The sequence below is a fragment of the Bos grunniens genome, chromosome 11 (assembly GCF_055505025.1).
Source record: "Bos grunniens cultivar Pamir isolate PY7600 chromosome 11, Bosgru_T2T1.0, whole genome shotgun sequence".
NCBI classification, from domain to species: domain Eukaryota; kingdom Metazoa; phylum Chordata; class Mammalia; order Artiodactyla; family Bovidae; genus Bos; species Bos grunniens.
The window spans coordinates 6,970,300-6,996,066 of record NC_141175.1 but is presented as its reverse complement, the minus strand read 5'-3'; the positions used below and the strand labels follow the sequence as shown (position 1 = coordinate 6,996,066).

At 56.6% G+C, this 25,767-nt stretch overlaps 1 protein-coding gene and 1 pseudogene across 5 annotated transcripts in view; one reads left to right on the top strand and one right to left on the bottom strand.

Annotated features, from left to right (window-relative positions):
• The first annotated feature begins 2,348 nt into the window (after window positions 1-2,348).
• Window positions 2,349-25,767, top strand: part of ASS1 (argininosuccinate synthase 1) — a 52,080-nt gene continuing 28,661 nt past the window's right edge. For 2 of the 4 annotated variants that reach the window (XM_086323471.1, XM_086323473.1), the window contains exons 1-8: window positions 2,349-2,386; window positions 10,012-10,121; window positions 12,280-12,348; window positions 13,657-13,845; window positions 20,022-20,078; window positions 22,030-22,104; window positions 25,285-25,355; window positions 25,568-25,598. In XM_086323471.1, the coding sequence (XP_086179597.1) occupies window positions 10,017-10,121; window positions 12,280-12,348; window positions 13,657-13,845; window positions 20,022-20,078; window positions 22,030-22,104; window positions 25,285-25,355; window positions 25,568-25,598 (597 nt within the window). In that variant the 5' untranslated portion in view covers window positions 2,349-2,386; window positions 10,012-10,016. Of the gene's footprint in view, window positions 2,608-10,011; window positions 10,122-12,279; window positions 12,349-13,656; window positions 13,846-20,021; window positions 20,079-22,029; window positions 22,105-25,284; window positions 25,356-25,567; window positions 25,599-25,767 lie in introns of all 4 variants that reach the window. The other 2 variants (XM_086323470.1, XM_086323472.1) reach the window with 2 other exon arrangements.
• Window positions 2,695-3,617, bottom strand: LOC147362406 (uncharacterized; annotated as a pseudogene). The gene has a single exon (XR_015135730.1). The product of XR_015135730.1 is annotated as an uncharacterized LOC147362406 (transcript).

Below are 25,767 nucleotides of genomic sequence, written 5' to 3'. Positions count from 1 at the left end.
GCCCGTGTACTGCAACGAAGATGCCGTGTGCTGCAACTAAAGTCTTAGTTGTATTCGGCCAAATACAAAAGTCAATCAAAGATTTAAAAAGCGTCTAGTGAGAACCACGAGGGTTGTGGTTATGTCCCAAGTCTACCCAGATGCCCTCAGGACTGTTAACCTTATTTTCTCTTCTACCCCCATCCCCCCCACCCATCCATCCTAGACTGGAGGGGTTCAGCTCCCACCCCACCCTCTTCCTAAGGGCTGGGGATTGGGGCTTCTCTCTGGGGCCACTATGACTCTGAAGAGTTTGGGAGAACATTAGATCTGGCTGCCTCAGTTTCCCCTCCACTTCCTCTGTAATAGCTCCACAGAGGGGGGCCCCCATCCATCCACACCCCCACCCCAATTTTCTTGAGGGGCAGTGACATCTTAGAGGAAGAAACAAGGATGGAGCACAAAGTCAGAGGATGGAGACGTAAAGACAGGCCAGAGGGAACTCCCTGGTGATCCAGTGATTAGGGCTCTGCACTTCCACTACAGGGGACATGGGTTCGGTCCCTGGTCTGGGAGGCAGTACAAGTGAGGAACCAAGGCTGCAGAGGGGAGGAACCGCCCAAGGCTGCATGAGCCCTGAGGGTGTGTTGTTTTGTGGCCAGAGGCTCTGTGAGGCCCAGAGGTGGCCCTGTGAACGGGCTAAGGGGACCCAGCCACCACTTGTCTTCCTGCAGGAAGTGACTCAAGTCACCCCAGTCGCTTAGCCCCACAGAACTCACGGAGGTCACCTGGCCACTACAGCCACGTGTGGGATTTGGGTGCCAGAGGCTGAGGGTGTACAGAGAGCTGCAGCTCTGCTAGTAAGTTGGTTTGATGCTTCTGCCCTCCTGAAGGACTCACAGCTACTCAACTGGCTGACGTGCCTGGGTTACCTGATCGGAGTGTGGGGCGGTGGGTAGGGGACCGGCGAGCCGAGGAGCTGAGAGTGACTAAGCCTTCACCCCTCTCTGCCAAGGCTCCCCTTTTCTGACTGCTTCTTATTTGCAGGAAGGGGTCTGGGACAGGGCAACCTCCTTACCATGACCTCCCCCTCCCCACCCTACCTCTTTTCCAAGACAACTGAATGGCTAACCCAGCACAGCTGCCTCAGGGTTCCCACCCCTAGAAGGGTCCAAGGCAGGGAGGACTTGGGAAGCTGCCCTCTGGGGGTCAGTCCTAACCCAGGCGTTGCCTTTGACAGGTTGGGACCCGCTGTTTTATTGGGTTGCGGTTCCAGTGATTGATGCTTCAGGGCCTATAAAACCAGGCTGAGAAACTCCTGACACAGAACCTTCTGAAGGCCAGTTTATTTTGCAAGCAAGAAGCTTCGCGTCTGTGCACCTCAATTTTCCCTTCTGCTTAATGGGTTAGCAGCGAGCCAGTCTTTTTTTATCCACTCTTTACTGGATGCGCTCGGGTCAGGTGCCAGGCTCTGGGGAGACAGCCAGGGACCCACCCTGGACTGAAGGATGAAGCTAGGACCTTCTAGGATCATCCCTCCGCCTGTTTTCTCACCAATACATGTGGGCTCGCTGGGGGCTGGAGTGGAGGGAAGGGAGGGAATTGTGGGTCTGTAGCAAGGCCGCGGGGAGAAGGCAATGGCACCCCACTCCAGTAATCTTGTCTGGAAAATCTCATGGACCGAGAAGCCTGGTAGGCTGCAGACCATGGGGTCGCTAAGAGTCGGTCACGACTAAGCGACTTCACTTTCACTTTTCACTTTCACGCACTGGAAAAGGAAATGGCAACCCACTCCAGTGTTCTTGCCTGGAGAATCCCACGGATGCGGGAGCCTGGTGGCCTGCCATCTATGGGGTTGCACAGAGTCGGACACGACTGAAGCGACTTAGCAGCAGACTTAGCAGCAAGGCCTCCACTGGGCATAAATGGGCCTGAAACTCATGAGCCTAAGGGATTTTTTTTTTTTTTTTAATTCCACAACCACGACGAAGCTCTTTGCGTTCCCCACTGACCAGGCGGCAAGTCTGGCAGGAGGGGTTGTCACTCTGTCCATTGCGCGGGTTCCAGCCACTGCCGCACCCAGGGGCTCCCTAGGACGGGGGACCTGTCGGGAGGAGGAGTGGGCTGGGAGGTGGGAATGGGGGGAGGAGGGAAGGGGAGAGGAGGGAAGGGGGAGGAGCGAGGAGGGAAGGAAGCGCCTGGCCCCGCCCCGGCCGCAGGTGGCCACGAACGCTGAGCGGCTTCTCGAGGGGGCCGGGCCCAGGGGCGGGGCCTGCGCGCACGGTCCCCCGCCTTGTCCCCCGGCCACCCCCCCCCCGGGCCCTGCCCCCCGGCCCCGAGCTTATAACCCGGGATGCGCGCCGAAACCCGCCCTGCTCCGCCGACTGCTGCCGCCGCTGGTCACCCGGTAAGGAGGCCCCCCGCCTTCCCACTCCCCAGCCTAGGTCGCCCTCTGCCCGGATCCCTCCGAGGACCAGCGGAGGAGGCGGAGCGGACCGCGCGCCCCTCGCCCCGCCCCCGGTTCGGACCCGGACCGGAGGGAAGGGGGCGGACGCCCCGGCTCCTGTTGCTTAAACGCCGGACGACAGGATTCCTGGCTCCCTGGGGCCGCGGGGATGGGACCAGGGCGTGAGTCCGGGGCGGGGGGGGTGCTGGGGAGCAGGTCGGGTTACTTGTCGCCTTTGCGGGCCGAGGTCCTTTCTGGATCTTCTTCCTTCTCTGATCCAATTTCCTTTATGCCGCGAACCCCACAAATGGAGAACCTCGGGAACCCGGAGGGTGTTGGGGGGGTGCGGTTTCCGATCTTGTTTGCCCCCGCTCTGACCGCCGTCTCTGTCTCCATTAGAACCAGAGTGCCAGCCTCACCTCCGGCCCCTCGTGCGCGCCCCGGGGGCTTGGGCATCTTGGCCCCTCCCACAGCCCCGCCTCAGTTTCCCCGAGCGGGTGGGCTCGGGGACTCCAGGCAGCCCGCCCCGGGGGGCCTCGGGTGTGGCTGGGCTCCTTCTTCCGCAGGTGCGGGGTTGGGGGCGGTCGGTCGCCCGCCTCTGCCTTCTGAAAGGGCTTTGCATTCTCCGGCCGGTGGGGTCGGCCGCCTCGCCGGCCGCGGTGCCCGGTTTCCGGCTGGCACCGGACTGTGGGAGGGGCCGCTCCGCAGGAAATGTCAGCAGTCCTGGTGGCTGTTGCCTTTGGCCCCTTGGGCGGCTGCGCCCTCCAGGGAAGGAAAGTCTGAAATGGAGGAAACTCCTCTCCCAACCCGCCAGAGCTCTTCCTGAGGAGGTCCCGTGACCTCAGTGCCCCCCCCCCACCCGACCACCACCTCAGTGTTCCTCTCTGCGAAGTGGGGGCGTCTGCTCCCGACAGCGCCGTCTGGCTGCTCCTCCCGGGCAGGAACAAACCTGTCCTTTCCCCAGGGATGGATCAAATAGGTCCTGGGCTTCGATCCCTCCCCTCCACGCCCAGACGAGGGACAGGAGAGGGCCGGTTTCTGGGCCCCTGCAGACCCAGCCCTGAAGGCAGGCACAACCCCACGACTGGGTGAGGCTTTGGGTCAGCCTCGCAGCTTCCCAAGCTTCAGTTTCTCCGTTCGTCTCAGCTGACACGGGTTTAGGGCTCAGGGAACAGTAACAGGATGTGTACTGTTAGGGGACATCCCTGGAAGTCCAGTGCCTGAGACTCCCTGCTTCCACTGCGTGCCTGCTAAGTATATTCAGTTGTGTCCAACTCTTTGGGACACTGTGGACTCACAGTCTGCCAGGCTCCTCTGTCCACAGGATTCTCCAGGCAAGGATACTGAGGTGTGTGGCTATGCCCTCTGTCAAGGGATCTTCCTGACCCTCTTAGGTCTCCAGCATTGACAGGCAGGTTCTTTACCACTAGCGACACCTGGGAAGCCCGCCCACATGTCCCGGGGTAGCCCCCCAAAATTAGGAGGGTGCGTACTGTTGAGAGCAGGTCCTGGGTCCATTTGCTCACTGTCTGGGGAGTGACCCACTTGGTGCTCCCATGCTGGGGGCTCAGGAGTGGGGGTCCCTGCCCTCCTATCTTAGGTTCTGGTGGGGGAGGGAGACTGTAGCGGTGGGGGCTGCCCCAGGTGGAGCCAGCTGCTCGGTTATGCCAAGTAATACCAGCTCTGTTGAGTGCTCGAGAGTGAGTTGGTGAATCCTGCCCACTGAGCACCTAGATCCCAGGCCAGGCCTGGGGTGGGTAAAGGAGAGAGACCCCCATTTAGCACACTCTTGAGCTCCCCTGAGTACCCACCTGTGCCCCCATCAGCTGCCTGCTTCCCCTGGGCTTGTGTGGTCCCTTGGCTGGGATGGTAACTTGGGCCCAGGGCCCCAGGAACCTGACTTGGGGGTGGGGGGCGATCCCAGACTCACCTGCTATGCAAGGGCTTTCCTAGCACCCCATCTCATCTTGGTCCTATGAGTCCTGGGAGGCAAGCCAGGACTGCCAGATGCCTTCATCTGAAGGAACGCTGAACACACAGCCTCTGAAGTGAGAGCCTTGCCTGTGGGCATCCACGTGGAGGGAGATAACCTCTCTGGGATTCAGGGTCTAAGGCCCTGATTTTCTGCTGAAACACTTTGGGCAAAGTTGATCTTCCAGACTTTGGCTCCTTGTGTGGCAGATGCCCTCCCCTGACTTGAGATAGGCCAGGTACCCAAAGGCATTTTGACAGAGCAGAATAAACAAATGAATTAACTCACCTTTGCTCCATAACCAAATGCTGTTCGGAGAGGGTTTGAGTGAGTGCCTGTCACCAGGGCCTGGTGAGGTCTCCTTAATCTTCCTACCTCCCGCCTCCAGACATTCTTATCAAAACTGGAGTTTCAATCTTGCTAAGTCAAGGCATTCCCCGGTGACCCCTCTTCCCTGGTGGAAGAAGTTTGCTGGAGCGCTGGTGGTCTTCCCAAGAAAGCCCAGCATTCCTGAATCGATCCTCAGGCCCCAGGAATTTGCAGCTGACAGCCAGCTCCGTATGTAGCCTAGAGCACCCTCAATGCTCTCAACTCATCCATCAGATACAGAAATAGTTCTCTGTGCCTCACCAAGTCTGTAGATGAAATGAGCTGAATGTATCAACCGAACATTCAGGCTGAATCCTGATAGCGGCACCTCCTGGTCAAAGTGTGGAATTGCAGCCTGGCTCTATCAGACATGAATGAGGGCAGCCAGCCAAAGGGTTCAAGTTGCAATCCTGAAATGGGCAAACCCTTAAGTCAGAGAGAATTCTATGGCTTAGGTAGAACCAAAAATATTTTTTAAACGTTTTTAAAAACTAGAGAACCCAGCTCAACTGAGTTAGAATGTGAGGGAGGGGTTCCTGAGGAAGAGTCAGGTGGCTGTAGCCACAACATACAAAGAAAATTGGTGATTGGTGGTGATTCATGGGCTTCCCAGGTGGCTCAAGGCAGGATACATGGGTTTGATCCCTGGGTCGGGAAGATCCCCTGGAGAAGGAACTGAGTGTCTAAACAACAGACAAGTAAAGTGAAGAGAAGACAGTCTGTGGTCCCCTTGAGGCCAGAGCGTATAGGACAGAGAGCAGCAAAGAGCAGGTGGTCTGCAGACGGCGTAGGTTTCCATCCCCCAGCACTGCCATCTGCTAGCTTGAGACCTGGGCAAGTCTTATAATTTTTCTGAACCCCGGCTCATCATCTGTAAACAGGTGGTAATAATAGCCCCACCTTGAAATGATCCCGTGTGGCACTAAACATAGTAACTGCTCTTGTCATCCTAGCTCTGATGCTGCAGAGCCACATGAATGTTCCTAGCTCTGAGCAGCTGCCCTGGCTGGCCAGGCTCGTTCACTGGGAGCTGGCAGGATGGTTCTGGCCAGAGCCCTGGAGAATGCCCACTGCCTTGCCAACTGAGGTCAGGCTGGCAGGCATCTTGGAACGAGGCCCCCTTCTTCCCTTCCCAGGTGTCCCTCTTTGGCAGCCGATTGGCCAGACTGGCCCCGAAAACCAGGGGCATGAGTGTTCTCAGCAGAGGTCGTGTGCCTGGGAGCCGGGGCACCTACCCTGTGCCCTCCCTGGAGGTTGGGGCGAGTGCGAGGCCGGAGCTGGGAGGATGGCTGAGTCCTCAGGCAGGAAGCCCCGTGTCCTGGGGTGTCAGAACCAGAAGGACTTTCAGGTGGTTGTGCTGATGGTGATACTGAGGCTTGGAGAGTGAGGGGCTTGCCCGTCAGTGGTAGGAGAGTTCAGTGGGCAGAGGCGTGGTGCCCAGCTCTGGGCTCTGGGCTCCTCTCTGAATCTTATAGAATTCACAGTTGCTCCGTGGGGGGATGGGCTGTTCTTGCTCTCAGCTCCTGGACTCCAGGTCTGGAAAACCCGCCATTGCTCTCTGCCCTAGTCTCTTCCACTCCTCCTCCCCTAAACCGAGGCCTCCTTGCTTGCTTGGCTTCCTTTAGTTTCTGCAGCAAGCAGGCTGCCGGGACCTTGCTGGTGGGGGAGGGGAGAGCTTCAGCAGGAAGGCAAGAGCAAAGCCAGTGTCAGATTGCATCATGTTCTCAGCCCACCTGCCCTGCTAATCTTGTACACATGCAGGCCCAAACATGCCACACACACACGTGTGTGTGTGTGTGTGTGTGTGTAGACAGAGGTACATGCATGCAGTCTCAGGTACATGCTCCTGGGGAAATGCAGGCACACTTGTGCACACATACACACACATCCCTGCCTGCAGGCACACGCTCCAGGGTGCACACATTCCATCACGAGGTTCAGACCCGGAGGCTGAGGCCCTCCGCCTGTGGCCTGGCCGGCAGAAGAGGTTCACGAGTTTCCGGATGAGAGTTTCCAGATGACAGCGTGCACGGAATTCCAGACGTGGAGGGGATTTTAACCCTCTATTTTTATAGGTGAGGAGCAGGCCTCCAGATAGCAAAATCAGCAGCCTTGTTCTGAGTGCTTGCCACCTGCCAGCCACTGAGAGATGGTCCTTGTCTCCACAGAGCTCACAGTGGGTGGCGGGGGCAGAGTGCATCGTGACTGTGCTGTGATGGGCCACACTCGCAGGGCACGGTGTGGGGGGACAGTCACTGAGGCAGAACCAGGCAGGCACAGGTGGTCTGCCTCCATGGAGCCGCCCCTCCCCTACTCCAGGGCCCATCCTCTGGCTCCAGGGCCTTTGGGGGTTGGCAAAGTGGGGGTGACCCCTAGAAGCTGGGTGAGTTTTGGGCTCACATCAGCTCTCCCTGTCACTCTGGGTTGTCTGGGCCACCAGCAGCTTCCCAGACCCCACACCTTGTCCCAGGGATCCATGCCCTCCCCCACCCCACCCCAGAGAGGGTAGCCTTGTACTTTTGAGTCTAGCTGACTTGAGTTTGAATCTGGGCTCTGCCACTTAGCAGTCAAATGAGGTCTTGAGCAAGTTCTTTAACCCAAGCCTCAGTTTCCCTATCTCTAAAATGGGGATGAAACAAATGCAGGCTGTCACTTATAACAAATACATCCATTATCTTGATTGTGGTGGTGATTTCATGGGTGTAGACACACCAAAACTTACTAAATTGTACACTTTTAGCTATATGCAGTTTATGGTTAGTTATATCTCAATAGAGCTGTACAAATAATGCAACATTACTCTCCTCACCCCAAGCAGCCCCAGCACACACAGGCACACAACTAGGAGCTAGGCAGCTCTGGGGGTCCTGAGTCTCCCTGCTCAGCGAGGCTGCCCAAAGGGGCGTCCAGGGGCTGGGTACGCTGGGTTCACGGCCTCTGCTGTCACCCAGCCACTGGGCCAAGAAAGGTGTCTGGAAGCCGCAATCTACTCTTTCAACCTCAGGCATTTCCTACCTGAGTCCTTCCTGCCTCCCTCCCTCCCAGATGGCCTGTTGCCTGGCTACGGTTGCCATGGGCACATCTGCTGGCCCTACCCTGCCTGGGACTGCCTGGCAGGTGGTTGAATGAATGCCCACTGAAGGGGGAGTCTTGGATATTTATCCATCAGAACTGCCTCCAACCTCACTGTTTGTGAGATATTTCCCCTTCCTAGTCCTAGGGGCAGGAAGGACATGTGAGCCCTGGGACTGGCTGGTGGGCGGTCTGGTGAGATGCCAGGACTGCATATGGCATAGGGCTTCCCGTGGTTCAGACGGTAAAGAATCTGCCTACCAATGCATGAGACGCAAGTTCGATCCCTGGGTCAGGAAGATCCCCTTGAGCAGGAAATAGCAGCCCTCTCCAGTATTCTTGCCTGGGAAATCCAATGGACAGAGGAGCCTGGTGAGCTACAGTCTGTGGGGTTGCAAAGACTTCGTAACTAAGCAGCAGCTGCTGCAGTTCATAGGATGAATGCTCTTGCCCCTCAGTTGGGCTGTGTTCTGCCGCAGAGGGCTGGGTGACCGCTTTGCTGCCAAACCTCCAGGCCCCTTCAGGATGCAGGAGCCTGCATCCTTGGAAGCAAGGTGACACCCCTTCTGGGCTTACGTGGATCAAAGCAGAGGTATCCACAGTTTTTCCCAATAGCATCTATTAAGGACCCTGACCTTGGTCAGTCTCTAGTGTAAATACTCCCACCAGAAACAAGCACGCTCCCTGTAAGTGCAGGAAGCTGGGACCATGTCCACAGAGGCTAGAACCAGATGGCCTGGATCCAAATCTAGCCCTGCCATCTGCTGACCGTAGGACCTCAAGCAAGTGACCCTGCCTCTCTGACCCTCAATCTCCTCTTCAGCAAAGTGGGCACATAACAGCATCTATGCTCAGGGCCACATGGAGAGTGCAAGGGAAGCAGGGCAAGCCCGAATGTAGCCTGAGGCTTCTGGGAGGGGCTTCTGGACTGAAGGAACAGAGGCTGCAAAGGCAAGGAGTGAGGAGGCCTTGGTACCTTCTGGAAACTTCGGTTTAGCTGAGGAAAGGGAGAGATTGGTGGGAGGACACACCGTCCTGCTGGGAAGGACAGATCTGTCATCTGTACACCCAGTTACTTTCTCCCTCTGGGCCTCGGAGTTATGAGTTATGGGCTTCCCAGGTGGCTCTAGTGGTAAAGAACCCACCTGCCATCGCAGGAGACACAAGAGACGTGGGTTCGATCCCTGGGTTGGGAAGATACCCTGGAATAGGAAATGGCAACCCACTCTAGTAATCTTGCCTGGAGAATCTCATGGACAGAGAAGCCTGGCAGACAACAGGCCACGGGGTCGCAAAGAGTCAGACGCAACTGAGCACACAGGGACAGACAGTTTCTGGGCCTTGGATCCCCCTCTGCACAGGGAGAGGAAGGTCTCCAAGCTCCTCCCAACTAATCTTTCTGGAGTTGAGTTCTCTGAGGTGTTGGGGGTGCAGGGCTTGTGTTTCCCCTCTCAGAGGAAATTGCATTTGAAAAGAGCCAAAAACCCCTTTGTATGAAGGTTCACTGGGCCCAGGTGGAAGAGGTCTGGTGGGAGCAGGGCTCTGCCCCCAGCATCCTGTCCCCCATAGAGCCGAGAGGGCGCCCTGCCTCCTGGGAAGAGCTGAGGTTCTGGAGCCAGACATAGACGTGTGCTCTGCAACCTCGAGCTAGCCATTTACCTCTCCGAGCTTCAGTTCTGCCTCCCCAGCGGCAGGCATGACTCCCACTTCCTGGGGTCAGAGTAGGGGTGCTGGGTGATCTGTATGAGGCTCCCAGGGCCATGCCCTGCCCTGGCCCAGCTTAGCAAGGAGATGTGTGGGCTGTCTGAGACTCAGGAGACGGCCCCTCCCGTCTCCTGACACTGCGACCTTGGCATCCTGACCTCGGTCCCAGCAGCTCAGTCTTTTGTCTTCTTCTCTGGCTGGTGGGAGATTGGCTACATGCCTCCCCCTGCCAAGCCCCAGCGTGGTCTGTGGGGATGTGCAGGGGGGTGAAAGAGGTGTGGCTGCATGAAGGGTCAGCTCCTCATGCTGATGACCTGATGACAGCTGAACATCCTGTTCTGAACCCCATGGTGGCTTGTCTGGGGGATAAGGGTGCCCGAGGCCAGGAGGGAGCTGCTGGGAGGGGCTGGCAGGCGGGGTGTGGGGGGCTGGCTCTGGGTCACTCACATTCCTTCTCGTCTCCCTCCAGTCACGATGTCCGGCAAAGGCTCCGTGGTTCTGGCCTACAGTGGGGGCCTGGACACCTCCTGCATCCTCGTGTGGCTGAAGGAGCAAGGCTATGACGTCATTGCCTACCTGGTGAGGGGGCGCCCGGCGTGTCTGTCTTTCTACCTGTTGGCCCTGCTGCCTACCTGCCCGCTGTTACTAATCCAAGCCTGCCCCCTCACCCAAGCCTGTCTTAATCTGTAGATAAATTCTTGTTTACTGTATCTTTCTATCTGTTAAGTGAGCTCCTTTGATGTCCCCCAGGTCTGAGATGTGCCCCCCAGAGCATAAAGGAGGCTGGCTCTCCGTGCACTCGCTGAAGCGGGAGTGGGGGCACCAGGAGTGAGTGTGGTGGAGCTGCTAAGCCAGCCTGTCCAGGGAGGGACCAAGGGCTTGGCTCGGGTCTGCTGAAGACCATGGAAAGTCACAGAAACTTCCCCTTTCCTGCAGCCCTCAGTAATTCAGCAAAGGTCTAGGCTCCTACATGGGCTAAGGTAGATGATTGGAGATCACCCAATTCTGCAACAGCAAATAGGCCACAGGCCACAGGTAATAGATTAACTAAGATGCCACTCCCCCATCCAGGGTCCACAGCAGATATCCCCAATCAAACCAGCTTCACTTCTGATAAACCTGGACATAACCTCTGAGTCTTTCTCCATAAGACTGGCAAATTCTAGAAATCCAGCTTAAGCCAAACAAAACCAAAAAAAAAAAAGAAAACCAACATAATTCAGTTTTTCATATAACCAAGAAGGCCAGGGTAAGATGGCTTCAGGCAAGGCTGAATCCAGGTGCTTATCCAGATTTGCCTCCATCTCGGCTTGGTGTCATTCTTGGCCTCTCCACAGGGCAGGCAAGGCTCTCATCATCCCCTAGTCTTCTGAGAGAAAGGAAAGCTTTCCCCAGAGGCTCTGATGGAAAGGCCAAGGGAACACTCATTCACTGGCCCGAGTGCCTGCTCACCACTCATTTGTCAGTATGGTGCTCCCTTGGAGGCTTGTCCCTATAGTGAGCAGGAAGCACCTGCTCTCATCCATCCTTGTGTGTGGGCTTCCCAGGTGGCACAGTGGTAAAGAACTTGCCTGCCAGCGCAGGAGATGTAACAGATGAAGGTTCCATCCCTTGGTTGGGAAGATCCCCTGGAGAAGGAAATGGCAACCCACTCCAGTGTTCTTGCCTGGAGAACGCCACGGACAGAGGAGCCTGGCAGGCTACAGTCCACGTGGTCTCTGAAGTGACTTAGCACTCATAAGCATCCCTGTAGAAAGAGGTCCCAGGAGAGAAGGTTCTGTTCCCAGAGGAAATGAGGAGGGGGCACTGGACAGGAGAAGTTTGTTCTTATCAAGAATGGTTTGCAGTTAAAGTCAGTCTACCACTGGTAACAGTGCCGACCCCACGCCACTCAAGTGGAGGGTGAGGGTGAGGCCCAGGGAGGGGAAGTGTCTGGCCCACAGCCCCCTGCTGAGAGCAAGTGGTGACTTTGAGTGAATGCAAAGAGCCTGGAGTGTGTGCTTTGAGCCATGGCAGCACCAATGGGTGGTCCGGATCCCAGACTATCACCAGGCAGATTTAAAAGCTGAGTGGCCTCAGAAAAAGCACCTGCAGCTGGACTCTAGGAACACTCTGGAATCTGCTGAGCAGAATCCAGGGTCAAGGTCTGGGCAGGAGGCCACAGTGTAGCCAGCAGAAAACATGACTGTGTCTAGACGGGGCTGTTGGTACCAGAGGTCGGGCTCTAGCAGGGGGACAGCTGGGCGCTCCTAGCCTGGGCCTCTGCTTCCCGCCAGCTCTGGTGCCCGGGGCAATCAAGTTGCTGCACTTGGCTGGGGCAGTAAGCAGGGAATCGGGCAGCTGCTGACAAGCCAACCTTTGTACTGGCTTTGGGGGAATTTCGGGAAAAGATTGATGGGTTCAAAGGCAGCTTTAGACCTTCAGTGCAGTGACAGCGAATGTTGCAACCCCACAGCCCAGGTGCACAGGCCCAGATTCAGCCTGTCCAGCTCCTTGAAACTGCTTTCCAGAGCCTCAGGCAGCTCCAAGGAGTACAGCATCCCCAGACCCTGGTTCTTGTCCTTTCTCCTTCCTACGTGACCTCAGCCATCCAAAGAAATCATCTGAAGACGGTTGTGTGTGAAAGACACCTGCCCAGGACTCACCCTCGGGTGGTGGGGCGAGGTGGCGGTGACATTCTTCTCAGCTCTTCTTTCTGCCCCTGGGCTGATGGGTCCTCTCTGCTTCTGCTCGTCAGGCCAACATCGGCCAGAAGGAAGACTTTGAGGAAGCCAGGAAGAAGGCGCTGAAGCTCGGGGCCAAAAAGGTACCAAGTGTGGGCAGGGTTTGGGGCTGGAAATGGGATCTGACACGTTGGGGTCAGCTCTGGGGGTCCCTGTCCCAGAGCTCCTTGCCTCCTACGCCCCTTCCAGTTGGTCCTCTTGCTTCCAAGAGTGTGAGGTCAATTCCTTCCGCTGTTGGTGTGAGAACTTCTCTTATAGCTCAGCTGGTAAAGAATCTGCCTGCAATGCAGGAGACCTGGGTTCAATTCCTGGGTTGGAAAGATCCCCTGGAGAAGGGAAAGGCTACCCACTCCAGTGTTCTGGCCTGGAGAATTCCATGGACTGTATAGTCCCTGGGGTCACAAAGAGTTGGACACGACTGAGCGACTTTCACTTTGCTGTGTGAACCATCTTCTAGTTTCTCCTAGCCTCTCTTGCACCCAATCCCTCCCCATCCCACCTCCCCATCTGTCTACCTCTTCCTCATCCATCCATTCACCTGTGCACCCCTCATCCATCTACCTGTCCACCCTCCCATCCTTCCATCCACTCAACAGTATCAGTGAGCGGGCCATCAGATGAACATGGCCGTCATGGTCCCTGCTCACGTAAGTTCACAGTACGAAGGAAACACAGTATCTGTGAAGTGCAATAAAACTCACATCAGAAGTATTAGGAAGCTGTCAAGTTCACAGTGTCAGATACAAGTTTTCCATAATTCTAGTGTTTTTGCTGGAAAGCTTGAGTTTTATCACTGGCAACAAATACTCAGTTTTCCTTGAAGTGACAGGGTCACTTCATTTTTATGCAAATCGTGGCCAAAAACCCAAGTCTGATTGATCTTGTTTTGCCTGTCAGTCCTTCAGTCAAGTATTAATGATGGTTCATGAGAAGAGTGGCTAATTTAGCTAGTAACTCACTTGGGCATGCAGCAGAAATGCCTCGTGTGTGTTTATCATATTTTGTATTCAAGAGTTGGGGCTTCATCAGTGGCTCAGTGGTAAAGAATCCACCAGCGATGCAGGAGACACAGGAGACGCAGGTTCAATCCCTGGGTCAGGAAGACTCTGGAGGAGGGCATGGCAACCCACTTTAGGATTCTTGCCTGCAAAATCCCATGGACAGCGGAGCCTGGTGGGCTATAGTCTATAGGGTCACAGAGTCGGATACAGCTGAAGTCACATAGCATGCACTCAAGAATTGAGATTTAACAAAAGTGAATCGTTTTCTACTGCATTTTCAAGACCACCCTGTTAGCTGTGTCTGCCTTAGACACAGGCCATCGGAGACTCTGTCTTCTGACGGTGCCCTGTCCTTGCCAAGGCTCCCTCCCATGGGCTGCTCTCCCATAGGTGTTCATTGAGGACATCAGCAAGGAGTTTGTGGAGGAGTTCATCTGGCCGGCCATCCAGTCCAGCGCACTGTATGAGGACCGATACCTCCTGGGCACCTCTCTCGCCAGGCCCTGCATCGCCCGCAAGCAGGTGGAGATCGCCCAGCGAGAAGGAGCCAAGTATGTGTCTCACGGCGCCACAGGAAAGGTGAGGCCAGCATGTGTGGCTGGAGAGGGTGAGGAGGGGGGCTGCCAGGGGGAAGTGGGCAGCGGGGCCTGATGGGCGGTCCTCGGACAATCGTTGGTTCCCGCCCAGAACAGTCTGCTGTGCCGTGGACAGACTGGCCCGCCCAGCACGACTAAGGGGACTATGTGCACACACCGGCCCGTCCACTCTAAGAGGAATATTTCCAGCAGCGGGTCAGGGACAGCTCCACTCTGCAACCCAAGTGTGTCTCCCATGTTCCCGCTGTGGTGGAAGCCGTGTCACCCCATTTTTGCAAATCTGCCTCTGAGGCTCAGGCTCATCTTTTTCTTTTTCATGCCTAGTATTATGTATTTCAAAACTATTTTAAAAGATGAAAAACCATCAAATATCCATACATAGGGGATTGGCTGCATAAATAACACAATGCTATGCAATGTAGTCATGAAAAGGAACGAGCGTGATCACCCAGAATGCATATAGTAAGTGAAAAAGGGCAAGGTGCACAACTGCATGATGCCATATACTACATTTTGCATAAGAAAGAAATACTGGAAAGTTCAGTGAAAACTCTCCACAGTGAGTGGAAGGGGCAGGAATGGAATAGATGTCTCTGTTGTGTTTGGTTTTTTTGGCTGCGCTGGGTCTTCATTGCAGAGCAAGGGCTTAGTTGGCTGTGGCATGTGGGATCTTAGTTCCCCAACCAGGGATGGAACCCGAGTCCCCTGCATTGCCAGGTGGATTCTTAACCACCAGGGAAATCCCTCTTAATAACGTGTTGCATAGATCTGATTTTGAAAACTTCAAGGTTGAATTTAAAAGATAAAATTCACTAAGCCATCTATCTTGAGAAACTGAAAGCAGATGGAAAGAAACGAACCTACTGTGTGTCCAGTCTGTGACATCATCACACAGAAGACAGAAGTATTCCAATGTGAGCTCAGCACATAATATCCCACTGAACAGCAGGATATGTTCTGAGGTGGACATCTGGCCAAGGTCACAGCGGGAGTTGCTGTGCAACGCGGTGGACAGGAGGCCACCCATTCCCAGAGGGCTTGAGTCCCAGCTGTGTGACCTTGAGTAAGGCCCCTGCCTTTGCTGAGCCTCAGTTTCTTCACTTGCAAAGTGGAGAGGAGGCCCTGTCTTCGTTTCCAGGGCGACTGCATTATAGACTGTGAGGTGTAAACACCAGGAATGGAGCCTCTCTGGAGGCCAGAAGTCCAAAACCAAGGTGTTGGTGCCCTGAAGGTGCTAAGGAAGGGTTCCAGGCTTTCCCCTGGTGTCCTTGGCTTGTGGGTGCACCACCCCAGGCCTCCATCTCCACGCGCCATCTCCTCGGGCATCTTCACATTTGTCTTCCCCTTGCATGTCTGGTTCTGTGTCCAAATTTCTCCTTTATCCCAGGACACCAGTCATACCCACCCTAATGACCTCATCTTAACTGGATGATGTTCGTAAGACTCTATTTCCAAATAAGGTCCCATTCTGAAGGGCTGAGGGTGGGGGTGGGGGGCGGTTAGGGCTTCACCATATTTTTTTCTTTTTTTCTACCTTTTGTGGGGACATAGTTCAATCTGAGATACACCTTCTCCTTCCAGCCCTTGTGTGCAGGAGGGCAGACAGAAGGGGGACCCTGGGGGTATAAAACAGGAAAAGCCCTCAGCACTCCATCCCGCAGGTGGCAGACTCAAGAAACAAAATTCCTAACCATGCCAGCGGCCTTTGGGCGGTGTTACTGGAGACTCTGGGGCTTCCCTAGTAGCTCAGGTGGTAAAGCGTCCGCCTGCAATGCAGGAGATCCAGGTTTCAGGAAGATCTCCTGGAGAAGGAAATGGCAACCCACTCCAGTATTCTTGCCTGGAGAATCCTATGGACAGAGGAGCCTGGCAGGCTACAGTCCATGGGGTCGACTGAGCGACATGACTGAGCGACCAACACACGCACACACTGGAGACTCTTGAGCTCTCAGCGGACACCCCGCCAACAGGGATGGGGTGCTCCAGCACACACGTCCTGACTGGACGCAGCCCCCCACCTGAGGCAGTGCGGGGTGGAGGGGGCAGCCCCTGGCTCAGTGTGACAATGAGTCACACTCAGATTATGATGGACGAGGCGCCGTTTGGGGGTGGTCTTGCCGAACAGCCACTCCACCAGGCGGCACCGGCTCGTGTGTCTGGAAGCTCACTCGTTCGCCTGGTGCTCAGTCAGCAAGCTTGTGTGCGTATCTGTGAAGGGTGGGGTGCGCGCCAGGCTCCTCTGTCCACGGAGATTCTCCAGGCAAGAAATACTGCAGTGGATTGCCATTTCCTCCTCCAGGGGATCTTCCTGACCCAGGGATCAAACAACCCAGGGCTCCTACACTGCAGATGGATTCTTTACCACTGAGACACCAGGGAAGCCCATCAAAGCAGCTTAGGTTCATTATTTTAAAAATAAGGCCAATTTCATTTTAAGAGAGTCTGTGGCATTTCCAACTTTCCTAAGTTCAATGGTGCCATGGTGGCAGGGTCTGGAAGTGTTACGTGTTGGGGACGAGGTTGGCAGATGAACTTTTTACCACTATGCCACCTGGGAAGCCATTCCCAGCTACCTGTGAGCTAGTCTGGCAGGGTACAGTCCATAGGGTCACAAAGAGTCAGACGCTACTGAAGGGGGACATGGCAACCCACTCCAGTATTGCCTGGGAAATCACATGGACAGAGGAGCCTGGTGGGCTACAGTGGGTGGGGTTGCAAAGAGCCAGACATAATTGAGCACGTAAGCCCACAGGTGGAAACAGCTGCCAGCACTTGTGTGCTTTGCTCCATTTGGACACAAGAGGGCACCAGAGGCTCATGTTTCAGGCCTTCCTGGGCTGACCCTGCAGGGAACCTCTGTTTCCCTCTCTGGTCCTGCAGGGCTTGGGTTCTGAGAAGAATACTGTCTGCAGTAGTTTTGTGGTCTCTGGAGATCTGGAGACAGTCCTGCAGTTCAGTGTCCATTAGAGAGACAGATTTTAAACATCACTGGGGGGCTCCAAGAGCAGCAGCAGGAAGGCCACAGGGGACGGGGGGTCCCTGTCTGCCCTCCACCCCAACAACTCCCATCTCTTCTGGGGGTTGATGGGCATGACTTACTCCCATGCCTTGGCTTCCCCTTGTTTACATGACCTGGGAAAGCCCCCAGCAGCCTCTGAAGATAGCTGCCTACAAGAGGGAAGCGACAGGAGAGGAGCAGGGAGGCCTGGAGGGTTCCAGAGGATGCCAGGCGCGAGATGGGGTTGCTGGGGAGAGAGGGGCCACCCACCTGCAGGGGCTGGTGGTCTGTTTGCCACCCCCCGGGACGGGGGCATCAGTGACTTGAACACATGAGATGAGCATCCAGAGTGAGCGAGGCAGCCTGCGGAAGGCTGGCAACCCAGAGTCAGATCCACATGGGACACTTGAGCCGAACTTTCTGCAAGTTGGGCAGTGGAGAGACCCAGGGCCTCGGGCCCTCATTCCAGCCTGTCTCTTGCACTGGCTCACTGATTCCACCCACTGAACCCTTACCCAGCACGGGCTTTCCTCCATGCCCTGGGATGTCCATAGGGACAAAGCCAGTTCAGTCATGTCCGACTCTGTGACCCCATGGACCACAGCCCGCCAGGCTCCTCTGTCTGTGGAATTCTCCAGGCAGGAATACTGGAGTGGGTTGCCATGCTCACGTCCAGGGGATCTTCCCAACCCGGGGATCGAACCTGCATCTCTTGTATTGGCGGGCGGGTTCTTTATCACCAGTGCCACCTCAGAAGCTCGTATCGGGGACTAATCCAGCAAGGGGTAATGGTGGCCCTGAGGCGTCAGAGGGAACAGGAGTCAGCAGTGATGTCAAGCAGGAGGGGCACCCCAGGCTGCAGGAAGAGCTTGTGCAAAGACCCAGAGGTCCGAGGTGGCACCTGGTGCAGAGAGGGCTGGGGCCCGCCCCTTCACAGCCCTTCGGGGACTGCACGGGAGCTGGGGTGGCCCTTCCCCGAGCCTCCTCCCTCCCTCCCCTGGTTTTGGAAGAGGGGCCTGGGAATAGGAGCCGGAGGGCCGTGGGCAGCAGTTGTGTAGACAGCGCCATCTGTGTGGCTCGTTCGGGAGCAGATGGGAGGGCCCCGTGCGGTCCCCGAGGGCACAGCACCTGCATTGTACACGTGTGTGTGCACGTGGACACATGATGGGTGTGCAGGACGTGATACACATCCCCCCTTGGCCCCCTGGAACCTGCCAGGGCCTCCCTGGGGCTGGGGGTCCTGGAGTCAGGGAGGGGAAGGACCGGACAGGTCTCGGAGCCTGTCTGGGACAGAGTTTTCAACTCTGGCTCCTGCGAGGGCATCTGGCTCAGGAACAGATGGGTGTCCCCATGGCGATCCTGTTAGGCAGACCCCAGCCCGACATGCCGGTCCAGGGAAGCACAAGCCACCATTGTGCTGGGGAAACCTGAAGCCCTGGAGGAATAATCACCATGATATGCAACACTAGACCATATGCTTTACGAGTCTAAAGTAAGCCTGCCTCTAATCAAGTACCACCGCCACTGCTCCAGGAACTGTGCAGCCCACTGGGCCTTGGGCGGGCATTACCACCTGTGCCTCAGTTTCCCATCCATGTTGTTATTCGATGTTCGGTCGCTCAATTGTGTCTGTTTGCAACCCCATGGACCGCAGCACGCCAGGCTTCCCTGTCCTTCACTCTCTCCCCGAGTTTGCTCAAATTCACATCCATTGAGTCGGTAACGCCATCCTCTGAGATGGGGATAATAATGGGGCGCTGCTGTCTAAGGATTTGTGGAGTTGTGTATGGAGCTCAGCCCCGTGACCTGACAGTGAGCTGTCAGGGTGGGATTGGTGCCTTCTGGCTGTGTGTCCCTGGACAAGCGGCTCCACCTCTCTGAGCCTGAATCGCCTCATCTGCAAAACAGGGTTAGAAACCCCCCGCTGGTGCCAGGTGGCTCTCCCGTGGGAAAGCCAGCACATAGTAGGCCCTCACTGGAGGGACCGGACGGAGGCCAATGGGGACGGCTGGTCTGGCGCGGCCCATGGGTCTGGGGAGTGATCAGAGAGGAGCAGCCTCGGCTCCTGGCTCCGAGGAGAGGGGCTGAAACCAGTATTTCCACGTCGCCTGACAAGACTCTGGAAAATAACATGTTATTCCTGCCGCTGCCTGGCTGCGCCCGTGCAGTTTTCACAGTAGGCGAGAGGTCCCTCTGTTATTTCCACAGCGCTTAAGCCTCCCTCCAGGCCGCCGAGTTGATGGGGGGCAGGCGGGTGGCTGGAAGCCATTGTCTCCAGGGCTGGCGGGCTGGGCCCTCTCTTCCTCCCTGAGAGGGCGTGGACCACTCACCCAAGGGGGATGGGGCAGTGGGGCCCCCGTGCCCCGACTTGGGCTGGGCTCTGTGCCCTTGGACAAGCCCCTCCTACCTCTGCACCAGTTTGTGCAGAGAAGCAAAGGGCCTCGGTGGTCATCCGCATCCAACCCCTCTACCAAACAGTCACTGCATAGACGAGATACCCAAGGCTCACAGAGGAGAGGGGGCTCCCAGTTCAGTGGACACAACGCCATGAAACCCCCGGAAATGAGCTTGATCTCAGGGCTGGTGAGGCCAGGCAGGAAGAGGCTGAGGCTTGGCAACCTCGAGGAGGCTGCCTGAGGTATCATCGGAGCCAGGCCTCCAGCCCAGCAGGTGTATGCGCCCCCCCACCCTGCCAAAGAGCGGGCATACATGATGAGCCATGTGCGTGCCCTGTTGCGTCCCAGGCACACACCCGCCCATGCCTATGCACGCTGTGGCCTTCAGCCCCTGCCTACATCCCCTACCTGCCACGGACGCACCCTCACACCAGCGCACACAGAGGTCCTGATCGTCGCAACTCAGTACTCACTGTCACATGGGCATCTTGTGCATACACATCCTGCACACTCGTGTGCCCGCACAGCTCGGCTCTGCACTCGGGGAGACCCGGGTTCGAGTCCAGGGCAGAAAGCCCGCTCCAAGAAAGCCCAGTGTTCATCTTTTAGACGGGTTTGTAGCACCCAGTTCAGGAGGGGAGAGCCTGTGCGGAGACAGGAGCACCCAGGGGGCACCGTCGAAGGTCGCCCAGCACTGCCTCTCCCCTGAACCCTCCCAACCAGTCCCCATTCTGTGGCTCCTGAAATCCCCGTTGTATGTTTCAGGGGAACGACCAGATCCGGTTTGAGCTCACCTGCTACTCGCTGGCCCCACAGATCAAGGTAGGATGGTGCTTCTCTCCCCTGAAAGGGTGGGTGCTGGTGGCTGAGGCCCAGGGTGGGGAGAGCAGGGAGCGGGGCTCCCTGGGAGGTTCCCCAGACAGGGGCCTTGTGGCGGGTGGTGCCCTTCTTCCATGGGACACTCCCTTCACTTACTCCAGCCGCAGGGGACAGCACTCTGTCCCTGACCGTTCATCCTTCCCGGAGAGGCTGCCCCCGGCGCCTGGGTAGGTCAGGCACCGGACAGAAAGACAAGGCTGCCCTTCCAGCAGCATCCTTGTGGGTCCAGGCCTGCCTTCCCATGTGTGGACTAGGACTGTTCTGGGCTGATTTCAGGGCTGCTCACAACCCTCCACCCCTGCGGGGGGCCACCAGCTCGGGCCCCCTCCTCCCCGGCTGCCTGAACCCTGACCCCGGGTTCTTGGATTCCTTCCTGGGATGGGGAAAACCAGGCCCAGGCCTCTGGGCGTCTAGTGAACAAAGCCCACAACAGAACTACACTGCGCGCTGCAGACACAAGTCTCAGGGTGATTATTTCAATTTTTCTAGTGGCCCCGTCAAAAAACCAAGATGAAAAACGACAGGTGACGTCATTTTAATGACATGTTTATTGAACCCTATATATCCAAAATGGTATCATTCAACATGTTATCGATGTTGAAATATTTTACATTCTTTCGGTACGAAGTCTTTAAGACCCTCTGTGTGCTCTCCACTTACAACCGGGACCAGTCACAGTTCGGGCCTCCGTGGCCACGTGTGGCCCCTGGCTCCCATTTTGGACAATGTGGGTGGGCGTGGCTCCAAGCTTCTTTGCGGCCACTTCTGGCTAAAGCTACAAAAGATGTGCCCTTCCCAAGTCTGCAGGGGCCTTCAGGGCTTTCATTTTTTTTTCTTTTAAGTGGAACCTCTTTCTCTGCCCCTTTAACCGACCAGCCAGCAGCTGCTTAGGGGGTGAGAGTGGCCCAGAGGTGAGCAGTAATAAGCTCTAGTGATCTGCTTTGACCCCAAACACCAGGAGGCAGAGAAGCCCCCCAGACAGTAGCTGCCTGTTGATGCTGCAGGCGTGTGGGCCTGGGCTCTGGCCTGACCCCCACTCTCTGTTCCCACAGCAACTTGGGGGGCCAGGGTGTCTGGTTTCTGGGTCTTTGTCTGCAGAAGCTAAGCCCAGGGGTGGAATGGGGCTTGGTGATGGGGCCCCAGGTCTCTGGGAACCAGGATGAGGCCAGAGGGTGGTCCGCCCAGGCTCTGCTCATTCCAGGACTTGGGGTGGGGGGGCGCAGTCACCCCAGCCCCACCGGCACCCCCAGCCTAGAAATCAAACCAGCTTCTCCATCTAGATGACACCTCCCCACCCCCAGTTGAGCAGAGGCCTGGCTGAGTCCAAGGCTGAGTGGGGGCTCTTCTTGGGGGACCTGTCCCTGACCACCCCCCCACCCCCAGGCTGGTAGGATGAGTTCTGTGCCTCCAATCAGGCTCCAATTCCCCTCCTTTCCCCCACCCAGAACAGCCCTAGGGGTGGGAGGGTGGCAGGAGGGGTGGGTCGGAGGATGTGCTTGAGCCCTTGCAGGGCCAGGCTGGGTGGCTTTAGTCACCAGGAGTGGGGGGGTCCTGGACCTCTGGACAGGGGTGCATCAGGAAACCTGAGGCTTGTCTGGTTCAAACCCTCACGTCTCAGTTGGGGAGACCGAGATCCAGAAGGATAGGGACCTGCCTGGGGACACCCAGCCATTCTGCCATGGAACTCAAGCTTTCTCCCAAACCACCCTCTGGGGTAGCAGGCCACGTCCTTCCCCTGCCTAATGGGGTCCCCTGCCCAAAGCCCTTCCCGTGGGCTACACAGACCCCCCACCCAGGTCACCGGTGGACCCTCAGGCCCCTTATCAGAGAGGTCGGCTCTGCAGCTTCAGCGCCTGGAGGAATCAGCAGGCCTGACTCCTTGTCTCATGTCCAGGTCATCGCTCCCTGGAGGATGCCCGAGTTCTATAACCGCTTCCAGGGCCGCAACGATCTGATGGAGTATGCGAAGGTAAGGCCGGACTCCACCATCACCCCGGCCCTCGTCAACTGCCCCCCCAGGCACGTCCCTCCAAAGGCTCAAGGATGGGGCTGGTACCCACGCCTGGGGACCAAACCTCAGCCCTGGTGCCCTCCCCCAGCACCTATTCCCTGGGCCGGCCCCACAGAACTAACTGTGGTCCTCGCCAGGACTGAGCATCTCTCAGGTCACCCCGCCCCAGTCCACCCAGCGGGAGGGCACCGGTGCCCCTCCACTTCCCGTTCAGATTGCCACCTCTGCAGTGTGTGTCACTCAGACGGGGCCTGTGAGCGAGGCTGTTCTCTGCCCCTAATTACCTGACTAATTGTCCCCGGTGCTTTCGCAGAAGCAGGTAGGTGCTCCGAGGGCCAGAGGCAGACAAAGACTTCTGCAGCACCAGCCCTTTTTGAAGTACAAGTTGCAATAAAACAGATTAGAAGTTTTGCATCAAGATCCTTAGCCACTCCCCAGGGTACCTTTCTTTTTAGCGACTCGATGGCAGCGCTTGACAAACAGCCTCAATCAATCAGACAGGGGAAAGCAACCTGGTGCACGCACCAGAAAATTGCTTGGGTTTTTAAATAGCAGTCGCTGGGGCTGGCTGTGAGCTCTTGCTGCAGCCAAGGTGCCGCGTGGCAGGGGACGCGGCGGGGACCCAGCCCTGCCCCTACTGCCAGCATCCCATTAAGACCTGGAGAGCTCGGAGGAAAGATCTCCTCTACCATCTGTTGTTTTATTATTAAAAGGGGAGTTTACAAGAGCAAGCCCATATGTTGCCAAACAAATTTTCAAATAGCAGAGCTATTAAGGGAACAGGGTTAGAGGCTTTCTTCCTCTCCTTGGTCTCCTTGAGGATATACAGAATCTGAAGCACGTTTTATCTTGAAGAATAATGAATCTGGAGCCCCGGCCCATCCCCGTTCTCACGCCAGCAGTCGTGGTTGGAGAAAGGGCTGACCCGTAACACTGTTCTTCGTTTCTGAGAAGCTCCCGAGCAGAAGCAGCTCCTGGGTTTTGCCAGAATTTCTGAAGTCATTGTTTGTCCCAAGGCTCTTGGCTCAGCTTCTGTCTCAAATAACCTTTTAAACAGGAAAGTTTGCCCTGGCGAGAGAGTCTGGGTCGCCACCACTGAGCCTCCCTCAGAGGCTGGTATCAGAATTGAGCTCTGAAAAATCTGACCACGTTCTAGAATGATGGCAGTGTCTCTGCACCCGGGAGTGACCGGAATAATTGAGCAGCAGCCAGACTGTCCAAAACTCAGAGCCACGCAGCTGCTTCAGCTGAGACAAAAATCAATGGGGCTTTGAAAAACCCCCGCTTTCGAGATCCGTTAAGTCGCCCAGGCCGCAAGGTGTTATAGGGAGACTCGTGGCAAACATGCATTTGTATCACTTTCCATCTCCCCCACCCAAATCCATCATCCAACGGGAAGACCGCTCAGCATCACCCCATCCTTATCACTGTCACCGTAATTTTTTTAAAGCCAACACACAAGGTCGGGTCCAGAAAGCGGGGCATCGTCTGTGTACACGCGAAAGGCGGTTTTGTTTTCTGTTGTCAGTTGCGTCCAGAGTTTCCGGGGCGTGGGTGTGTGTGTTGGCGGGGAGCTCCGGACAGAGAAGGGAGGGGAAACAAGCCTCTTTGGTTGAGGGCCTGCGTTTGGCATTCGTGTGTATCTCCCTGCTGAGGAAGGGCTGCCCGTCCTGTTCTTCTCTCCTTGCTCCAGCAGAGCACCAGTGGGAGAAAGAAAAGGCAAGAGTGTTTCCAAACCACCCCCGCAGAAGAAAGGCTCCAAGGAACCTACCCACTGGCTTTCTCAGCCCCCTGCCCGGGGAGTCTCCTCTGCAGGGATTTCAGCCCAGTTGGCACAGACAGGGTCATGGTCCCCACACCGGGCCTTCTCTGCCTGGAGACAGCACAGGGCGATCAAGTGGATTTGACTCTGGGCACCTCTGTGGGCGGCAAGCAGCCCCTGACATTGATCAGCCGCGAAGTGAAGTGCTCCACTCGCCCGTGTGGTCTCCACTGAAGAGGGTGCAGGTTTTAGAGTGGATGTGGGCTGTTGCTTTAAAAACAAAGTGTCATGGTAAAGCTGGAAAAATATCCAGAAGGTTTAACCTAATTAATTTTGAAATTTTAAGGTGGTGATGAAGGAAACAGCAGGTCCCTGGAGGAAGCCTCTAGAATCTTAGTTGTGGGTATGAGCTGAGCCAGGGCAGAGAGCTGTCCGGAAAGACGGGGTACTGCTAGTGGAGACAGGTGGGACCCACCTGGGCGAGGTGCTGAAAAGGGGGGCCTAGGAGGCAGAGCGGAAGTCTTGCTGGTTTAGAGGGGCTGGGCTAGGCTGGCTTAGCTGTCCTCTGTACTCGGTAAACCCGGGAGAAGCGAGCAGGATGGTATACTGTGTTGGATCCAACCAGGTGTCAGCCTGGGTGGCAAGGGACAGCTCAGGGAGCAAATATGTCTTTAATACAAAAGACCTTCAACGTGTCACCCACAGCCTTTCAGGCCCAGGGTCTCCAGGGGGTCTCCCCCTAAACAAAGAATTGGATCATTTGGGAAGCAAAGCGTCATCAGACGGAGGGTTACTCCTCTGCAGGGCTGCAGGGTGGTGTACGTGGTAACCACAGGCAGCAGGGGAGACGTGGGCCCAGGAAGTGCCCAGCCACACCCTGGGAACAAGTGTCCTGAACCAGAGGCTCTCGTGGGCACCTCTTGCTTCCTTGGGTGAGCATTAAGCACCCCCGTGGGTGCACGTGCCTTGGTTGAAATCCACAATGAAAGCTGGGTCCATTCCACCGCCCAGCTCATAGGGTGGCAGTCCACGGACGGTGCTGGGAGACCCTCAGCACCTGAAGTGTGGACTCAGAATCTTCTGGAAGAAACCTCCAAGGTCAGCATGCACTCCACAGCGTCTCAGACACTAGGTCTTAGAGTCTCTGCCTGGGCGTGTTCAGAAATGGGGCCATGACTCCCCAGGCCAGCCTGGGGTGGGGAGAAGGAGACGTGGGGGCAGGGGACAGTCCAGGGTCTTGTTGGCCTGGGAGCCAGAGTTTGGGGGTGCCTTGACTTTGAAAGGAAACTGAGGCAAGCAGGCCTGACCCTCGTGTCCCTCAAGCTGCCTCGTGCCAACACTGTCTTACCTGTGTTGTCTTAACCTCTTACCTGCAGCAACATGGAATCCCCGTCCCAGTCACCCCCAAGAACCCGTGGAGCATGGACGAGAACCTGATGCATATCAGGTAAGACGGACCTGCCTGTCCACCGCTCTGCCAGGCCTCGGTGAGCACCCACCCGTCTGGGTCATGTTGGAGTGGTGACCCACCGACCTGTGGTCCCCGCCCTCATGGACGGAGCCCAGCGACCTCAGGGAGGGCAGACCGCTCCTTGGTGTGTCCCTCTGCTCCTCCCACACTGACTCCCCTCCTCTGTCTTCCTTCTTTCTCCCCTGTAGCTACGAGGCTGGAATCCTGGAGAACCCCAAGGTAATCCCCCGTTCCCCCGAGCCCACTGTCTTTTGGTGGTGGCTGCTCCGTGCCGACGCGGTCTGGTGTGTTTGTAGCCTAATTTGAAATTTCACGGGGGGCCGGGCATGGGGCTGGGGCTGAGCCCTGCCTGTGTTCCCCGACCCTCCCCACTGGGCTCCCTGTCGCC